Source organism: Oncorhynchus kisutch, linkage group LG14 (genome assembly GCF_002021735.2).
Source record: "Oncorhynchus kisutch isolate 150728-3 linkage group LG14, Okis_V2, whole genome shotgun sequence".
Lineage (NCBI taxonomy): Eukaryota > Metazoa > Chordata > Actinopteri > Salmoniformes > Salmonidae > Oncorhynchus > Oncorhynchus kisutch.
In genome coordinates this window covers 22,960,493-22,979,350 of record NC_034187.2, presented here as the reverse complement: position 1 = coordinate 22,979,350, position 18,858 = coordinate 22,960,493, and the positions used below count along the sequence as shown (strand labels likewise).

The 18,858-nt window shown below is 42.5% G+C and overlaps 1 protein-coding gene across 1 annotated transcript; it reads right to left on the bottom strand.

Annotated features, from left to right (window-relative positions):
- Positions 1 to 480: 480 nt before the first annotated feature.
- Positions 481 to 16,424, bottom strand: LOC109904173 (bone morphogenetic protein 4). Its single transcript, XM_031788028.1, has 4 exons — positions 16,023 to 16,424; positions 9,405 to 9,527; positions 8,376 to 8,740; positions 481 to 2,164 (listed from the first exon to the last, which is right to left on the bottom strand). Exons 3-4 carry the CDS (start codon positions 8,731 to 8,733, stop codon positions 1,299 to 1,301), a joined length of 1,224 nt encoding a protein of 407 aa, XP_031643888.1. The 5' UTR covers positions 8,734 to 8,740; positions 9,405 to 9,527; positions 16,023 to 16,424; the 3' UTR covers positions 481 to 1,298.
- Positions 16,425 to 18,858: the final 2,434 nt, after the last annotated feature.

Sequence of the window (18,858 nt, the reverse complement as noted above, 5' to 3'; positions counted from 1 at the left end):
CTACGGACAATTCCTTCGACCTCATGGCTTAGTTTTTGCTCTGACATGTACTGTCAAGAGTGGGACTTTATTATATGGACAGGTTGTGCCTTTCCAAATCATGTCCAGTCAATTGAATGTACCACAGGTGGACTACAATCGTTTTGAAGAAACATCTCAAGGCTGATCAATGGAAACAGGATGCACCAGAGCTCAATTTTGAGTCTCATAGTTAAGGGTCTGAATACTTATGTAAATAAGTTATTTCTGTTTTTTATTTTTAGTAAATTTGCCAAATTGTCTAAACCTGTTTTCGCTTTGTCTTTCTGGGTTATTGTGTATAGACTGCTGAGGATTCTTTTTTCTTTTTTAAAATCCATTTTAGAATAAGGCTGTAAAGTAACAAAATGTGGAAAGTCAAGGGGTCTGAATACTTTCCGAAGGCACTGTATATAGTGTAAGTCCGTTACTCAAGCGTGAATCACTCTAAGCTGGATGATGCCTGATATGAAACCGAACATTGTTTTATTTGGAAGCAACAGAGCATGAGAAATATTCCTCTGTTATCATGAATTGCAACAATTACTTGAGGACTTTTCAAATAGCCATCGGGCTAAGTATCAGATGCAGATGTGTTCAATCCAAATTCATATAAAACAGTCATGTTGACCTTTTCTGTCAAAGTTTCATTTTTCACAACCCATGTTATCAGATTTTTTCACAAGAATAAAAAACTGATTCCAACTCAAGGGACCTATCTAATAAAATAACTGGTTTAAAGATCAATGTATAAAGGTTCATTAAAATCAATGTACATTTCTGATACTTCAACTGTTTCATAACAAATCAGCTAAGTGATCATTTCACACAGTGCTTTAATTTAAGTACACAATTGGTGTTTCTTGTGATCGGCTACAATGTAATATTGGAAGGCAATTTGTTTTTATTTTTGTATGTGTATAATATCAAAGCAATAAATATTACCAGTAAATAAACTTTACTTTTTAGATTTTTTAAAAACTATTTTCTCATTTAAAAAACCCTTATACAATCTAATATACATTATGAAAAGTTGTACAGCTTTTTATTTATGTTTAAAATAAGGACTCACTTGTTTTTTATATGTAGATATAAATATATATATATATATATTGTCAAAATATATGATCATATTGTCAAGAGAGAAAAAAAATGACAAACATACGTCTCAACAGAAAAGTTATAAATAAGGGTCCAAGTGAAGATTTTGGGAGTAAGGTGGGGCCTTAAGAATTTTCATAGCGTCCGTGCGGCCTGCCTCAAGTTGCCCATGGTCAGTGTTAGCGGCAGCCGCACCCTTCCACAACCATTTCCTGGTAGTTTTTTAGGACCACCTTGTCGTGTTCGTCCAGGTAGAGCATGGAGATGGCACTGAGCTCCGTGGGCACGCAGCAGGCTTTGGGAATGTTGGTGTTCACCGAGTTCACCAACGTCTGAACGATGGCATGGTTGGTAGAGTTCAGGTGGTCTGCCAGGGGGAAGGGGCATTCCCCATGGCAGTAGTATGCCTGGTACCCTGGGGGCGCCACTATCCAGTCATTCCAGCCCACATCGCTGAAGTCCACGTAGAGAGCGTGACGGCGACAGTTGCGGTTACGCTTACGCCCCCGCTGCTTTGGGCTACGCTTGGCCCGACGCGTCAACGGGTGGCCCTTGCCGTCATGGCCGAAGGTGACCAACAGGGGGCGTAGCTGCTCCCAGTCCTCCCCGGGCTCCTGGTGCAGCGAGCGGCTGATGCGCAGGTGGCGGCCCTGGTGGCGTGGTGTCTGGTTGAGGTGCTGGACCTCCACGGCCAGCCCATAGTTGGGCAGGCGCTCCCGTGTCCAGCGCAGTACGGCGGGGCTCACGTCAAAGCTCTCCCAGCGCGAGGCGTTATGGCGCACCAGCCGTGTGTCTAAAAGCCGCGTGATTAGCTGTCCGGCCCGCGGGGGCTTCAGCACCTCGTACACGTTTATCCGGTGGAGCTGATTCTTGTCCCCCTCGCTTTCCGTAATGGCCTCGTCGATCTGCTGCCGGAACAGACGCAGCTCGGCCGATGAGAGCAGCTCGTCCTCTGGGATGTTGCTGAGGTTGAAGAGAAAGCGCAGTGGGATGGCCTCGCCGTTCTTCGTCTGAGGCTCGCCCGGATGAACTGGCTCCATGTGCTCTGAGAAAGACAACAGGACACAGTCAATGTCATCACTTTTACCAAGGGAGTCTGTATGGGCTGCCATCTTGACTAATGACAGCCTGTATAGATTTGATTTAAGAGTTTATCACTGAGTATTTTCATATTTTATCTTTGCCTCTGAGTTCCGTTCACTTCCCTCATATTACTGTTAATTAGTTCCCTCCAAAACTATTACACCATTGGTTGTTTAACAGTACCCTTTGTGTCAATCTTCATGATTGCAACCACACAATTTTGGCCTGCAGTTATGTTTTGTGGAAGACAGCTTTCCACTGTACAAAAACACATACCTCTGCAGTCTAACATGCCTTAATTGACACACAAGAATGTCCACGTTCACTTGGGATAGCCTCCGGGGACTGAGTGTACATCGTCCATACTTCTTTATCTATCCATAAGGATCATCCAGGACTTCCCACAATGCCTTTCTCTGAGCACTTTGCTGAAACATGCATTACTTAGAGGGTGGTGATTAACGTACCGCAGCTACCATATAAACATAGTGGAGGGTAACTATTCCATGCACAGTCTGCAGAATGCTGGCAAGACCACCATTGTTGGGAAAGGAATGTTGTGTCTACTATTTTCCTGCTCAATCCGGCCCTGTTATTTCACACTCAGGCTTTAATCTTATTCAGGTGGTTGTCATTATTCAAACCTTCTTTGTTTTTGATTGGCTCTACAGTTTGTTATCTAGGGACATTCGTCATTTTCATCATGAATAATCATTATGGATTCCCACAGACAATCCTTTGGTGGAGGAGCAGCAAGAGAGAGCTACGTGCTGCATAGTGTTGTTTTGGTGGTGTCCGAGGTGGAACTGCATTAGAACTGTTAAATCCACAAGCGGGTCGTTACTTTACCTTATTGCGGACACTGCCATTAAATTCAACGAATCCAAACCGCACAGATCCCATGCAGCTGCGTTAGAAGTTCATGCAGCCATGTTACAAGTTCAAACCTCTAATTAGACTGATAAGTCTCATAAATTCACCTATCCAAATGAACATGAAAACATTTGACATTTCAGAGTGATTATTTCTAACATTGATATAGCCTAAACTTTCTAGCTCCGTTTAGAATTTCTAACTCTGTAGGGATAATAAGGAAGGGAGTGGTTTGTGACACACAAGAGCAGCCGTTCACCAATATGTCAGCTCATACCACAGTTACACCTCCAACACCGCCAAAACATCTGCTATGCGGAAGTCGGCCAAAGCTGGTTAACGCTCGATTTGATTTAATCCAGGGCTAAGACTAAGTGGAGGCCTGGAAAACACAGCATTTCCCATAGCTTGAATTCCTGGAGGATTTAGTGGGTAATTGCATCTTTAACCTCAAGAGTTGTCTTTGACGCCTTGCATTGTTCCCTGTACAGTTTCTCCCTGCTTGAAACCAACACAGTTCCCTTTTCACATAGTTTCCCTTCCTTAGCTCTGTCGTTGTCAACTTGAACTTGGTGCCCCGACTAAATATCTTATTACCGTGTAGTGTTTCCTGAAAAAGTAACTCATTTGAATTGTTATACAATGGAATTTTACATGAAAACAGAGAACCTAGTTTGGTCTCAACAAAATGCTCCAAGCATGTTATTAGCATAGTTAAACACACACATCGCATCATAGACAGGCGGCTGAGCCTCCTTCTTCCTGAGTGTCCTTGGTGCGGTGCTGTGCCGTCTTAGACAGTGTGTTAGACAGGCCCCATTAATTAAGGCTGACTCATCCCTCCTCCCCCGAGGGCAGACATGTTTTTCTTCAGCCCTCCAGCTCTGCCTTTCTGTCCAGCACTCCCTCCACTATAATACACTACTGTCACACTGTGTATGATCTCTGGATTACACAATACACGTCTCTGTTTTAGAGCACATACTTTAGCCACATATGTTATACAAATGTTCTTATGTTCTTTACCTCTGTTGATCTCAGTAGTACATGAAGCCTATTACAGAACTGTTGTTTCTGACTGGCTCTCCACGACACACTTGTATAGTTGTATACACCCATGCTAAGGTGTCTCTCTTACACAAACTTTGGATAAGGACCACTATGGCACCTCTGATCCGTCAACATGACACCGTACAGAAAGACCCAACAGGCTACCTCGCACGTTCTCCTGCATATTACTGTTTCTCTATCACCCTAGAGTTAGTCTATATTCCAACTTTCCACAGTGCTTCTGGTTGAGTCTGCTCTGCTCCCAGTACCCACATTGTTGGCAGGAGGGACTTTATATAGAAGGCTGCAGAGTAGCATTAAAGATAATTGCATGTTGAGGAAGGTCCCTGTAAAAGGTCCCAGCTCCATTTAAACTGGAGACATGAGAGAGAGGCACACTACTGCTGGCCAAAGGCTTTTTTAAGCCCTTGTGCTGGGTGGGGTGAGAAGTGTAACTCAATAATATGAAGGTATGCTTTTCCTTGAGCTGCTAACCAAACACGCTGTAGGCTTTGTCGGACTGCAGATTCTTTCAGGGGGGGAATTTGTCTGACTGAATTCTTGCCACTTCTTTGGCCACCATTTTGTGACCACATCCTTAGATTTCATAATTTATGTTGAAGGTGGGAGGGGGATGTCTTATATTCATGCTTAAGTGGTGTAGGAAATGTTGCATTTGAATTTGTTTCGATGAGACAGGGATTGTTGGGCTTATGGGTCCACACCCACCGAGGTAGGTGGTGAGACATATGTGTTGCTGCCATCGCCATTGGAGTATTATCAAATGGGGATGGACTGTTGATGTCTAGAAAATGTAGGGAAGGCAGTGAGTGCTTCATTCTAAACCATTGCTGTTTCAGGTGCTGGTTGGCCAATTAGCTTGACTTTGGCTCATGGATTCTGTAACGGGGCATGTACTACCATTTAAAAGTTTGGGGTCACCAAGAATTGTCCTTGTTTTTGAAATATAAAGCCAGTCTCAACGTCAACAGTGAAGAGGAGACTCTGAGATGCTGGCCTTCTAGGTAGAGTTGCAAGAAAAAGACGTATCTCAAACTGGAAAATAAAAAGAAAAGATTAAGATGGGCAAAAGAACACATACTGGACAGAGGAACTTTGCCTAGAAGGCCAGCATCCCGAAGTTGCCTCTTCACTGTTGACATTGAGACTGGTGTTTTGCGGGTACTATTTAATGAATCTGCCAGTTGAGGACTTGTGAGGTGTCTGTTTCTCAAACTATACACTCTAATGTACTTGTCCTCTTGCTCAGTTGTGCACCGGGGCCTCCCACTCATATTTCTATTCTGGTTAGAGACAGTTTGCGCTGTTCTGTGAAGGGAGTAGTACACAGTGTTGTATGAGATGTTCAGTTTCTTGCCAATTTCTCACATGGAATAGCCTTCCTTTCTCAAAACAAGAACAGACTGATGAGTTTCAGAAGAGAGTGCTTTGTTTCTGGCCATTTGGGCTGTAATTGAACCTACACATGTTGATGCTCCAGATACTCAACTAGTCTAAAGAAGGACAGCTTTCTGCTTCTTTAATCAGAACAACAGTTTTCAGCTGTGCTAACATAATTGCAAAAGGGTTTACTAATGATCAATTAGCGTTTTAAAATTATAAACTTGGATTAGCTAACACAACGTACCATTGGAACACAGGAGTGATGGTTGCTCATAATGGGCCTCTGTACACCTATGTAGATATTCCATTAAACAATTTGCCGTGTCCAGCTACAATAGTCATTTACAACATTAGCAATGTCTACACTGTATTTCGGATCAATTTGATGTTATTTTAATGGATGAAAAAATTTGCTTGTCTTCCAAAAACAAGGAGATTTCTAAGTGACCGCAAACTTTTGAACGGTAGTTTATGTCATAAACATCCATTGTATAATTAACTGTACACTCCAGGAAATATGTACTTTTCTCACATCACCTCTGGATTTCCCCAAGTTCTCAAAATCCATGCATTTCTCTCTGATTCATTTATTGGGTTTACATTTAGACATTTCATCCAGAGTGACTTACAGTAGTGAGTGTATATATTTTCATACTTCTTTAATACTGGTCCCCCCTGGGAATCGAATACACAACCGCAGCATTGCAAGCGCCATGCTCTACCAACTAAGCCACATGGGAGCACATACAGTAGGCCTGGTCCGAGAGGATAAGGCATGAAAGTACTACACGACTGCTGTTACCAATGTGGTCCTCTGTACACACTTAGAGAAAATGTCACGCCCTGGTCTAAGTATTTTGTGTTTTTCTTCATGTATTGGGTCAGGCCAGGGTGTGGCATGGGGTTTTTGTATTGTGGTGTGTTTTGTCTTGGGGTTTTGGTGTGTATGTATTGGGATTGTAGCTAGTGGGGTTATCTAGCAAAGTCTATGGCTGTCTGGAGTGGTTCTCAATCAGAGGCAGGTGTTTATCGTTGTCTCTGATTGGGAACCATATTTAGGCAGCCATATTCTTTGAGTTTGTTGTGGGTGATTGTCCTTAGTGTCCTGATGTCCTTGGTCTGTGTTAGTTTACACAAGTATAGGCAGTTTTGGTTTTGTTTATTGTTTTGTAGTGTTTGTGTTTAGTGTGTTTGTCATTAAACATGAATCGTAATCTACACGCTGCATTTTGGTCCGACTCTCCTTCACACCTAGAAAACCGTAACAGAAAAGGGTTCCAAAAGGATTCTTCGGCTGTCCCCTGGAACCAAAAGGGTTCTACCTGGAACTAGGACTGAGCGATATGGCCTAAAACTCCTCTAAATGTTTTTCTAACTTATGGGTGATTCACAATTTTAAAAAAGTTCTCTAAATAAGCTTTGTTACACAATTATAGGTCAATAAACTGCATTTCAAACAGTCTGGAATAATTGACTGAATTATACCTAGGCTAAATATACGCTTCCCGAGTGGCACTGCAGTCTAAGGCACTTTATCTCAAGAGGTGTCACTACTGTCCCTGGTTGGAATCCAGGCTGTATCACATCCGGCCGTGATTGGGAGTCCCATAGGGCGGCGCACAGGCGGCCGGGGTAGACCACTGACTTGCATAGTTATAAAATAAAGACTTCCTCATTTTGTTATTTGATCAAAATAGTTTTACCTGCTTTTTTGCAATAATCACTGATCTAGCTTTCAAGTCTGTCTATGGACATTTTCTTTTTGTAAAAAATTTAACCAGAACCATGCACAAGCCCACCTGCTAGTGAGTAGCCAACTTTGATCTATTTGCTTGCTAACAAGGTAGTACAGTTGAACTGTTATGAATACACCCTCCTGTCCGTCTCCAACTGTTTGAACAACATAGCCTGTTCACTTTGTTGACGTCGCCTGTACAAATGCTGCTAGCGGTACGTGGTATCGCAATGCCGCAAGCACCAGAACTTGAGCACTAATTTTCCACAATCATGTTAATTGATATTTCCGTTTTAGTAGGGTCTGTTCTGTTCTACATTTTGGGCATTGAGACATAAAAGGTATCGTAAAAGCTGATTGATGGTCATTCCGTCGTCTGCATTGGCCGTACAGCATTGGCTGTAGCATAGCTGAAGCATTCATACTTCTTGCGCTTCACGGAGCAGAGCTGGTGTGAAGGAAGTTGTCAAGGAAGTGAGTTTGTGTTTATATAGGACGTATCACCCCCACCTACCATCAACCAATCATGTCAACGCGGAGTTATACGTGCTATTTTGTTACAAAATCTGGAAGGTGCACAGTGATGCAAGCCTCCTGAGGCTCCGCAATTGCGTCACACTCTCTACGGAGCCTCCGGACTGCAGTGTCGGATCAAGCATAAATCGCCTTTTAGAAAGTTTAAGTTCTCCTCTGTTACAGTAATATTATGTCTCAATGTGTTTTGGTGCCCATATGACCGATTCTGTTGGACCAAACTTCAAATGCAAATAGTGAGTTGAAACTACTTTTTGGCAGAGAGGAAGAAGTGATCTTTCGTCTTTGTTGTTGTGAGGGACATACAGTAATAACCTTGATTCTTGCGATACGGGCATTTGGAACATTGCGAGAGAAAAATATATCATTCATTTGAGATATCGCCCAGCCCTACCTGGAACCAAAAAGGGATCTTCAAAGGGTTCTCCTATGGGGCCAGCCAAAGAACCCTTTTAGGTTCGAGATGGCACCTTTTTTCTAAGAGTGTACAGACAGTTACTTACATCACTCTCCTTCTATCTCCCTCTTTCCCTCCCTCCCTCTCTCACACTCTCTTTTTCTCTATCTCTCTCTTTACCTTCGTGGTGGAAGCCCCTCACGGTGTTGGCGCGGCTAGCCGACCTCTCGGGGTACTCAAAGGCGGTGTCGTGGGTGCCGGCCTCCTCAGCCTCGCCCGATTGCAGCCGGTAGAGGTCCAGCAGGTAGCGTGGCACAGTGGCCGAGCGACTGGGCCGCGGTCGCCTCTGCAGTCCAAACATGTGCAGCAGCGTGGCCTCAAAGTCCCGCAGCAGTTCATGGCTCTGACCAGCAGTCCGGCTCTGCAGGCCCGTGGCTTTCTTCTTCCCTTCCTCAGGTATCAGACTAGCATGGTTGCTCTCTCCCAGCAGGACTTGGCATAATAAAATGACCATCAGCATTCGATTACCAGGAATCATGATGTCTCTGGGAAGGAGTGCGAGAGAGAGAGGATAAAGAAAGAAACCTCTGTTTTAAGTGACATTCTATATTTGTCTACCCTTCCTACATCTCCTTCTTTTCCAACATATCCTCCACCCTATTGGACCCTTCACTAGTGTTTTCACTGTAAATGTTCTCTAATTGGTTATAATTGTCCTGTCTGGCTTGTTTACAGTAAAATGGCCTACGATCAGATAGCCCCCCTATGCAGTTTATCTGTTGCAACATCCTCCAAGAGTAAACAGCTGGTTGAAGAACACAGCTTTTTGAACGGAATCTGAGGGCCATTCCTTTTACCCCTCCTCTTCCTCCCTCTACCTCCTTCTCTCTCTCTCTTCCTCTCTTTCCCTCCTCCACTATGATTATACAAATAGGAGAAACAGCTAAGGGGTCAAAGCAAATTCTTAACTCGATAAGGAGCCCAGTCCCTCAGTCTACCTCGACCAATCAAAGACAAACAAAGGACCATGTGCCACACATTTCACCAACAATTCCTCTGCAAAAGTCAGACCAGACGCTCTTCCATTTTATTAATCTAGTCATTTAAATGTAAAATATGACAAACTCCTGAGAAAACAAAAGGGAGAAATACGGAAAGATGGGGCAATGGTGTCACATGGCATCAATTGATTTTGCCTGGTCCACTTACCGACAGAAAATAAAGCTTGGGAAAACAGTCCATGTTTGTTGGGAGCCGGCAATGGTCGCGTTCCTCAGGGAAATGTTACGTGGTGCTGGGGGGCTGCTCGAGAGTGTTGGAGTGACCCTGTTCCTGAAATGTACATAAGAGAAAAAGGACATTGCATACTTACAAGCTCCTTCCTGACAATGAAGTGTGTGTGTGTGTGTGTGTGTGTGTGTGTGTGTGTGTGTGTGTGTGTGTGTGTGTGTGTGTGTGTGTGTGTGTGTGTGTGTGTGTGTGTGTGTAACCCAGTCTCTCTTCAATAAGGCTTATCACATAGACATTTCAACATTTAATCAAAAGGCTACCCAGACTATTTGCCCCTCCCCTTTATACTGCTGCTACTCTGTTATTATCTATGCATAGTCACTTTAATAACTCTACCTACATGTATATATTACCTCAATTACCTCGACTAACCGGTGCCCCCGCACATTGACTCTGTACGGTACCCCCTGTATATAGCCTCGCTATTGTTATTTTATTGCTGCTCTTTAATTATTTGTTAGTTTTATTTCTTATTCTTATTTAATTTAGTTATTATTATTATTTTTTTCAACTGCATTGTCAGTTAAGGTCTTGTAAGTGAGCATTTCACTGTAAGGTCTACTACACCTGTTGTATTCAGCATTTCACTGTAAGGTCTACTACACCTGTTGTATTCAGCATTTCACTGTAAGGTCTACTACACCTGTTGTATTCAGCATTTCACTGTAAGGTCTACTACACCTGTTGTATTCAGCATTTCACTGTAAGGTCTACTACACCTGTTGTATTCAGCATTTCACTGTAAGGTCTACTACACCTGTTGTATTCAGCATTTCACTGTAAGGTCTACTACACCTGTTGTATTCGGCACATGTGACAAATAAAGTTTGATTTGATTTGAAGTGGGGCGAAAGGTTACATTCATGTTCTCTATAGTGTATCTGGTATGTCAAGAGTAAGGAAACTGACTACCCTTCAAAGAGCAGCCCTTGTAGACAACACACATTAAATAGGACAGAAAATGAAGCAGCCAAAACATATCATGTAACAGTTAAGTGAGAAATATTCAAATTCAATATTTGTTACTTCAAATACAATTTTTTGACTCAAGCAGACATATTTCAGAGATCGTGACACAGCATCCCACTATAAGCAATTTGTCTGTCAATTAAAAGTAGACCAAAGTCACTGTAGCGAGCATGGCTTTACGTAAACACTGACTTGCCTATGCAGAACAGACAGACAGTGTAGATGGGCACTCACTTGTCCTCCCTCCTCATTAAGGCCAGCTATCAGATGGTTCATGACTGCTCTGTATTGATTAGTAGGGGATCAATCTTCATCCCAATGACGGGTTAAAGGGGGGCCAAACTACTTTTTCTAGAAACTTAAAGTGCACTGCACCCATCAAAAAGGGACCTTCCTCTTCCCCTCTGTTGTCCTGAGATTTAATTTTTTAATTCTACTAGGCAAGTCAGTTAAGAACAAATTCTTATTTTCAATGATGGCCTAGTGGGTTAACTGTCTGTTCAGGGGCAGAACAACAGATTTGTACCTTGTCAGCTCGGGGATTCGAACTTGCAACCTTTCAGTTACTAGTCCAACGCTCTAACCACTAGGCTACCCTGCCGACTCTGTGTAGTTGCTGATGACAAGCCTGCTGCTCTGCTCTTTGACCATACTGGCATCAATAAGCCTAAACCCAACCTCCATGGACTCAGACAAGTACTAATGCATCTCTATATGCTGTCCTCCTGTCCTGCCCAGTATAGTGCACACATATTTACGAACAACATCTGAGTTTGTTGAACCTGGAGGTGTGTCTTTCAACCCTGGTCAAAAGCATAATGTGTGTGTGTTTTTATTGTGTATTTCTTTGTTATTTTTTACACTGCACAATAATTGCCTTTCGGGCACAATATAGATCTATTGAATTGAACAGAACCTTGTTTTTCCAGACCAGACCAGACCAGACACACAAATTCACCACTGCAGTATGCCAACAAGAATAAAACCACAAGTCTATTAATCACAATTTGTTATGCAATACAATTCACTTGAGTGTCATGGCAAGGCAGTTCTAGAACTGAGACAATACTATCCAATGCCTCTACACACAGCGTTCTGTCCTGTAGATGGTTTACGCCCATTCTGTGGATCTACGACATCACAAACAGAGGGACTTGGCCCTAATGAATATCTTGCTTTTACACAGATTGCTGAATCACACTAATAAAATGAAGAGTGTTTGTGAAATAGGGCCTGGGCAAACAACAGTACCGCAGATAAGACACTTCAACACTTCATTTGAGCCCATTCCATTATAACTGGAATGTGTTCCACTGGAATTGGCTGATGTAAAAAGGGCTTTAATAATACACTTGATTGATTGATTGATTTGATTGAACTGTGTGTGTGTCTGGGTTCATATCTCTGTGTTTATCTTTTTCCCTCCATGGGTCACTGTACATGCAATCAAGGAGATATTTTTCATTTTTTTGTAGCAGAATTAAATGTTGACCTTAGTGTGACCTCATGTTCTCGGTCGTGACACAAGGTCGTGTGCGTGTGTGTGTGTGAGAACCATGGTGAAGAGGCAGTAGGGTTCTGAACATGATCAGCTCTATTACCCATAGGGTGGGGGTGGGGGGATAACGTGTGTGCATCCCTGACAACAAACGCTCATTGTGCCGAGAGGGCCTCTCCCATGATTACAGCCATTCAAACCGTTCAAAACAGTGACTACAGAACTTCTTACAGTTCTGGAGCAACGAACCGCCCTTGCTGTCTCTGCCTGGCCGGTTCCCCTCTTTCCACTGGGATTCTCTGCCTCTAACCCTATTACAGGGGCTGAGTCACTGGCTTGCTGGGGCTCTCTCATGCCGTCCCTGGAGGGGGTGCGTCACCTGAGTGGGTTGATTCACTGTTGTGGTCATCCTGTCTGGGTTGGCGCCCCCCCCTTGGGTTGTGCCGTGGCGGAGATCTTTGTGGGCTATACTCAGCCTTGTCTCAGGATGGTAAGTTGGTGGTTGAAGATATCCCTCTAGTGGTGTGGGGGCTGTGCTTTGGCAAAGTGGGTGGGGTTATATCCTTCCTGTTTGGCCCTGTCCGGGGGTGTCCTCGGATGGGGCCACAGTGTCTCCTGACCCCTCCTGTCTCAGCCTCCAGTATTTATGCTGCAGTAGTTTATGTGTCGGGGGGCTGGAGTCAGTTTGTTATATCTGGAGTACTTCTCCTGTCCTATTCGGTGTCCTGTGTGAATCTAAGTGTGCGTTCTCTAATTCTCTCCTTCTCTCTTTCTTTCTCTCTCTCGGAGGACCTGAGCCCTAGGACCATGCCCCAGGACTACCTGACATGATGACTTCTTGCTGTCCCCAGTCCACCTGGCCATGCTGCTGTTCCAGTTTCAACTGACCTGAGCCCTAGGACCATGCCCCAGGACTACCTGACATGATGACTCCTTGCTGTCCCCAGTCCACCTGGCCATGCTGCTGCTCCAGTTTCAACTTCCACCTGACTGTGCTGCTGCTCCAGTTTCAACTGTTCTGCCTTATTATTATTCGACCATGCTGGTCATTTATGAACATTTGAACATCTTGGCCATGTTCTGTTATAATCTCCACCCGGCACAGCCAGAAGAGGACTGGCCACCCCACATAGCCTGGTTCCTCTCTAGGTTTCTTCCTAGGTATTGGCCTTTCTAGGGAGTTTTTCCTAGCCACCGTGCTTCTACACCTGCATTGCTTGCTGTTTGGGGTTTTAGGCTGGGTTTCTGTACAGCACTTTGAGATATCAGCTGATGTACGAAGGGCTATATAAATAAATTTGATTTGATTTGATTTACAGTAATGACTGACAGAGCCACTTACTATAAGTTGATGGATTCACCAAGTAGGTTGATGACAGTACTAACTGTCTACAGTATATAGGGATGTAACCAACAATAATGCTCATCATATTTCTTCCTTGTCTCCTATTATATTGTAATGACCAATGTATAGGAGGATGTCTAGAAGGATAAATAACAATATGTTTGAACAATTACAGATGTACATAACTCTTCCTTTTATTGGGTTATTCTGCGTTATTCAGCTCACCAGCTGTGATCAGGCCTAAAGTAGAGGAGAGGGACAGTAAGGAAGAGAGCGTAACATCCAAAGTCTGAGTTTTGAAGCGAAACAAGAGACAGTGACATATTTTGCAATGAATGTACTATAGCCCAGGGTGCAATTAGGCCTGGCAGTTAGCTTCCTCTGGTTTGGCCTAGTCCTCCTCCTCCCTAGGCCTCCCTGTATTTGACTTCCCTCTTCCCTCTGTCTCCTCCTCCCTCCCCCCTCTCTCTAACCAGAGATAATGTGATCAGACTATGCACATGGTGCTTTAGATGTGTTTCCTGAGGAATTTGACAGGGATGGTGGGAGGGGAGCAGGTTACCACGGGAACAGACAATAGTCCAGGGCCCAATTGTACTGTTTTAGCTCAAACTTCCCAGGCAGGTATTTCCACATTTTGAGGAAGTATTCCAGCAGCATTCATATTCCATGCTTTTTTTTGTCTACTGTGAAAGTTTAGTATTCATTTTAAAAATACAACTTGTATGCTCTATGGGTATACTTTATGAAAAATAAAGCATGATATATTAACTTATTTCTGACAATAAGTAGGGTACAAAAACAACAGCAAGGTGGTTTTGAAGACAGTTCTGAGACTACAAATGGATGTTTCTAATCGTAATCAATCATCAGTTGATTGTCTGTCTAGTTGTTTTATGTTTTATGTTTTAACCTCATCAGTTAATTATACATGATTTAGTGATCTTCTTCCATTTGAAGTTATAGTAAAAGTAAATGGCTATATATTCAAGGCCAAACAACAGTTTGACGTGACATCAAAGTTATTGAAGCTGTGCCAAAGCAGGTTGGTAGTTAATTGCTGAAGGTGGTTTAAAAACAGACAAATAAAATACACCATGAACTTTCAGTCGTTAAACCACTGAAATTCAACCTTATCGTTGTTTTACAATGCTTTGTAAAGAATTGGGTAGGCCCTATCTATACAATCATTCATAATATATCTTTAGATTAATTAATGTTGCTCTCAACATGTTGTATATGCTCCCTATAATAAGGAACGAAAATAGACAAACAAAACAATTGGGTTTGGCAATGTCAAGTACTCTACGTTGATTTACACAATAGCCTATTCTCTCGGCGCTCCCGGCAGTTTGTTCTGATATGTATAACCCCTTATGATCCAATTTTAAATTCTTTTTTCCCTTTTTGCTCTGTTTTTTTTAAATTCTCCCTAAACTGTAAGCATGGGTCTGTTTGCACTTAGCAAGGAGGCCAACTTCTCAAAATTAAGAACAGAGACGTTTACTCTAACTGTCAGCTGCATGCCCAAATCCTTTCTTATAATTAACTTGCTGTAAACTGTGGAATTGTGGTGGAATCATTAGTCATCAAATCATTTATTTAAACAAACGAGTAATGTAATGATTTAACACATTCGAATATGCTAGTGTTAGTGGCTGCAGGTTGAAAAGTCCCAGGGTACATGCGTCGGGGAGGCCGGAATTAATACATATTTACTCTCCCTTTATTGTATTCATGAGATTTTCTTTAATAATGTCTAAATTCGATACATAGATCTTGATATTTTGTACATGTGAGCCATTTGTTTGTTTGTAGTAGCAGTTTGTAGTGTACAGTGTGTCCTTATTTGTTCTTATAACACGTTGGAGATAATTGTGTTTCCATTACGTTGTAAACCCCCAGTCATTTATTCTTAAATTACCATTAGGCATCTAAATTATATTACATTTTTAAAGAAATAGGCTTTGACATTTGAGAAATCTAAAATCACCTAATTGAACTACAGAGCACAGCTCCATTTACGCATGAGACCAGACTCTGTCCCAGGGTGTCTATTAATTGAATGTAAACTTAAACTATAAGGATTAAATCCATAATCTGACAAATCTGTAACGACCTGGCGATGAATGTTTGGAAAGGTGAAAAGTGAGGGTTGCCATCCCAAACGATTACCAACTGGGAAATATGCGCACTAGTTACTGTGCGTGCAGGTGTCTAAAAACCCGAGTGCCCCCCAGCCCCCCCTCCTCTAAAAAATGTCTACTCATGCAACAGTTATAAACTCCCAAAGCAAGTACTGTTAACATTCTTTTGCAGAAAAGTATCTTGTTATTTTTTCCATGTTAAACACTTTCTGGCACCATTGTCCAGGCGTGCGTTAGGATAGTCGGTGATCACTTTATTTCACTTGGGGGCAAAACATAATAATAATGAAGTAGCTTCAGTAATCGAATTAAATGCAATGGGCTACATTTAATGTTCAGTATCACGAACATGAGCCGCTGTCGTTAGGCTAATATTATTTATTACCTATGCAATTTCAATCATTTACATTTTATGGGAAGATTATATCAGCCTAATGTAGCTCATCGGAGCCTAAACTGGTTACGGAAGAACTATGTAGGCTAATCTTGTAGACTACTTGTATAGAGTTGAGTTAATAGGCTATAATTGTTTTGTCGCATTCGAATATGCCACAGACATGAAGTTGAGCGTCGCTTACCATTAGTAGGGGTACAGGTAGTATCCTCGAGAAAAGTAAATATGACAAAAAGAAAGTGCGAGCTCTCCCCATGCAATGGAAGTCCAGGTGTAAAGCATGTACTGAAAACGCCGAATGAACTTATGGAGAAGTACGGTGGTTCCTTCGGATCATTAATTCCTTAACGACCCCTCTAAAAAACAAGAGGCGAGAGAGACGATGGCCGGAGACCGAGGCGGTTTGAAGCAGCGTAGGTTTGCAGCGGGGTTCCCATTTCCAGAAGTTCATGGGGGCGGCACACTGCGCGAACAGGCGGACTCTCCAACTGATCAAGCATCTATTGCCCCTTGCCGTTTTTATGTGTCCGCCCTATTTAGCCTTCCTGCTTCCTCCTACCCCTCTCCAACCCCATCCCGCTGTCTCAAACACCTTAGATAAACCCCTCCCCTCTCTTCTCGACTTAAAAGAAGAGACACACGTTGTGCGCAATTTGGACCTATAAATACATTTAAACTTTATAATATTATTCTGTACATTATTTAAATATTACATGTAATTTTTAGATATGACACTTCCATATTTGTATTTGAAAATGTAATTTGTCTAAAATATGTAATACTACATTGCTACTATTGCTACTCTGCAACTAATTAATATAAATCCATTTTAAAGCCAAACTTTTTCGCCCGTTCTTGTCATAGAGCGCGCGCGTGTTGTTGTATTTTGACTGCGTGCATCTGCATTTTAAGGTCCCCACATAAATATGCCAGACTGTATTTTTGGACTGATGTGCGCAGAGCTGCATGCATATGCCTCAGTCCCACATTATATCCATTACATAGCTAATAATGACATGATTACGCCTCCATTAAACATGTACATCTCTTCCGCAATGCCTTGTATTGATAATGGATAAACTCTCTGTTCCCATTCCTCACCCTCTCTGTTTATTGTGTTCCTATGGAAACGATCCTCTGCGGTTCAAGGAAGAGTTCAACTTTTCTTTTTCAGAGGTCTCTGGTTAAAATGAATACAGCATATAGGACTACAGTACCATGTGGTGTGACATATGTGCATGCCATGGACAGTGGAATAGGAAGTGTCTTACTACATTTTCACCTGCATATTTACCTGAATGTTCCTCTCTAAATCTACTTCTGAATTATTTTACATATCAAGCAACCATCAGACTACATTAATGAAAGCTTGTAAGATGATCGAGTGATAGTACAAAAATTATGTACCCCACACTATACACTCCACAGTTTAAAAATCCCTAGTAATGGTTAAACAAGCATTTCTGCTTCACTTTACCCCTTGGCCTTTTAGGACCAGTTAAGTCTTTAAGACACGTTTTTTCAAGACTGCAGTGCAGAGAAATTGGCTTCAATGAAGCCTTAAATCTGCTCTGGATCTCTCTGGCCAGGGTCACGTAAGTGTCCTGAGAAATGCACTCCTATGGAGGGGATTAGCCTGAGACTGAACAGTGGTCTAAACAGGAAGCGTTGTAGGCTGGCAGGGGAACCTAAAGCAAATGGCCGCTGTTGTTTCTCACGCTGTATTTACTTTCGGTTCCACTTTACCCCGACATTAGTCCATCCAGTGGTTCCTGTTTGCTTGGCAATGACTTTTGCCTAGTTATGATATTATATGTGCCTCATAGGCATCCAGAGTGTCTTCTGGCTTTGTATGGAAAGCTAGTTAATGACTGTTAGTTAAGTTAGTTAATGACAGTCTTGCCTCAGACATACATCTCCATGCATAGTGGTTATGCAAAAGCTGCAGCTAAATGGTGGAGCATCTGTGTTTTGGGGGCATTCTTTAAAGACTCCGATGGCCTAATATACAGTACATCACCTTCTAATGCATTTCTTCTGCATGACAAAGCCACTGGCTGGACAAAGGCTACACAGATCTGTGACTGACTCTTATCACGTGACATTACTAAATGCTTTGTCTCTGTCTCTGGGTTTTTTATAGACTGAGACATCTGTTGATCGCCAGCTGTTTTTATTTAACGGCCACCAATAGTTGATGGGTAAAAATATAATGTTATTGTACATCTATTACTGGTAACAGTAACTGGTAACCTGTAGGATATGAGTCTTCTGCAATATATTCAGTCTGGCATAAGCAGGAATGCAACAACATATTTGAAGGTGTCTATGTTTTAATGTTGTTTTTTAACAGTTTAATAAGTTGATGTTCACAAATAGCACATAGAATACGAAGAGTAGGATAGGGCTTTTAAAAGATTAGGGTAAAATAACTTGTGGTAAATATACCAACAGACAACACATAGTGTGAAGTAGAAAGGCTACTAGAGGACCGGACCCCCAGATCCATCAGGTCTGGAGGAAGCAGCTTAGCTCTTGAACTCTTTATCCCACAGCAGCTGTACACACAGCCAGCCCGTGTCATCAGAGTGCGACACACTCACGGTCCTTTCCCTCCACACTAGCCGTGGCAAGCAGCCCAGCCAATGAAGACATCAGCAGAGTGAGCAAGGAGATGTCGGGAGGGTCTATCGTAGGCCACAAGGTGATGGCTGGAGATGGAAGATTTGGGAGGGAAAACATTTTGGCTGTGCGAGCATCTCGGGTTCTGATCTCACATTGGCACGCAGAAATGTATATATAAAGTGAAGGGCTCCTCTGGAACCAATTCAAGTGGCTGCAACAGAGTGGTCAGCAATACCAGTAATCTGAACAAATAAAAAGCATTTTCCTCTTAAGGGTTGCTATTAAATATCTTCTTCATGCTGTCCGTGGTTTCCGCCAGACTCCCTCAGATATTTGTGAATGATTTCCTCCTTATCCACTGGCTCTTCCAGAACATTTGGCCTGTTTGGGATCCA

What these genes read in the sequence shown, in the direction of transcription:
- LOC109904173 (XM_031788028.1), bottom strand. Translation starts at nt 8,733, where the DNA reads ATGATTCCTGGTAATCGAATGCTGATGGTCATTTTATTATGCCAAGTC. An exon ending in GAGGGGCTTCCACCACGAAG is followed by an intron (nt 2,165 to 8,375) that starts GTAAAGAGAGAG and finishes TGTCTTTCTCAG; the next exon opens with AGCACATGGAGCCAGTTCAT.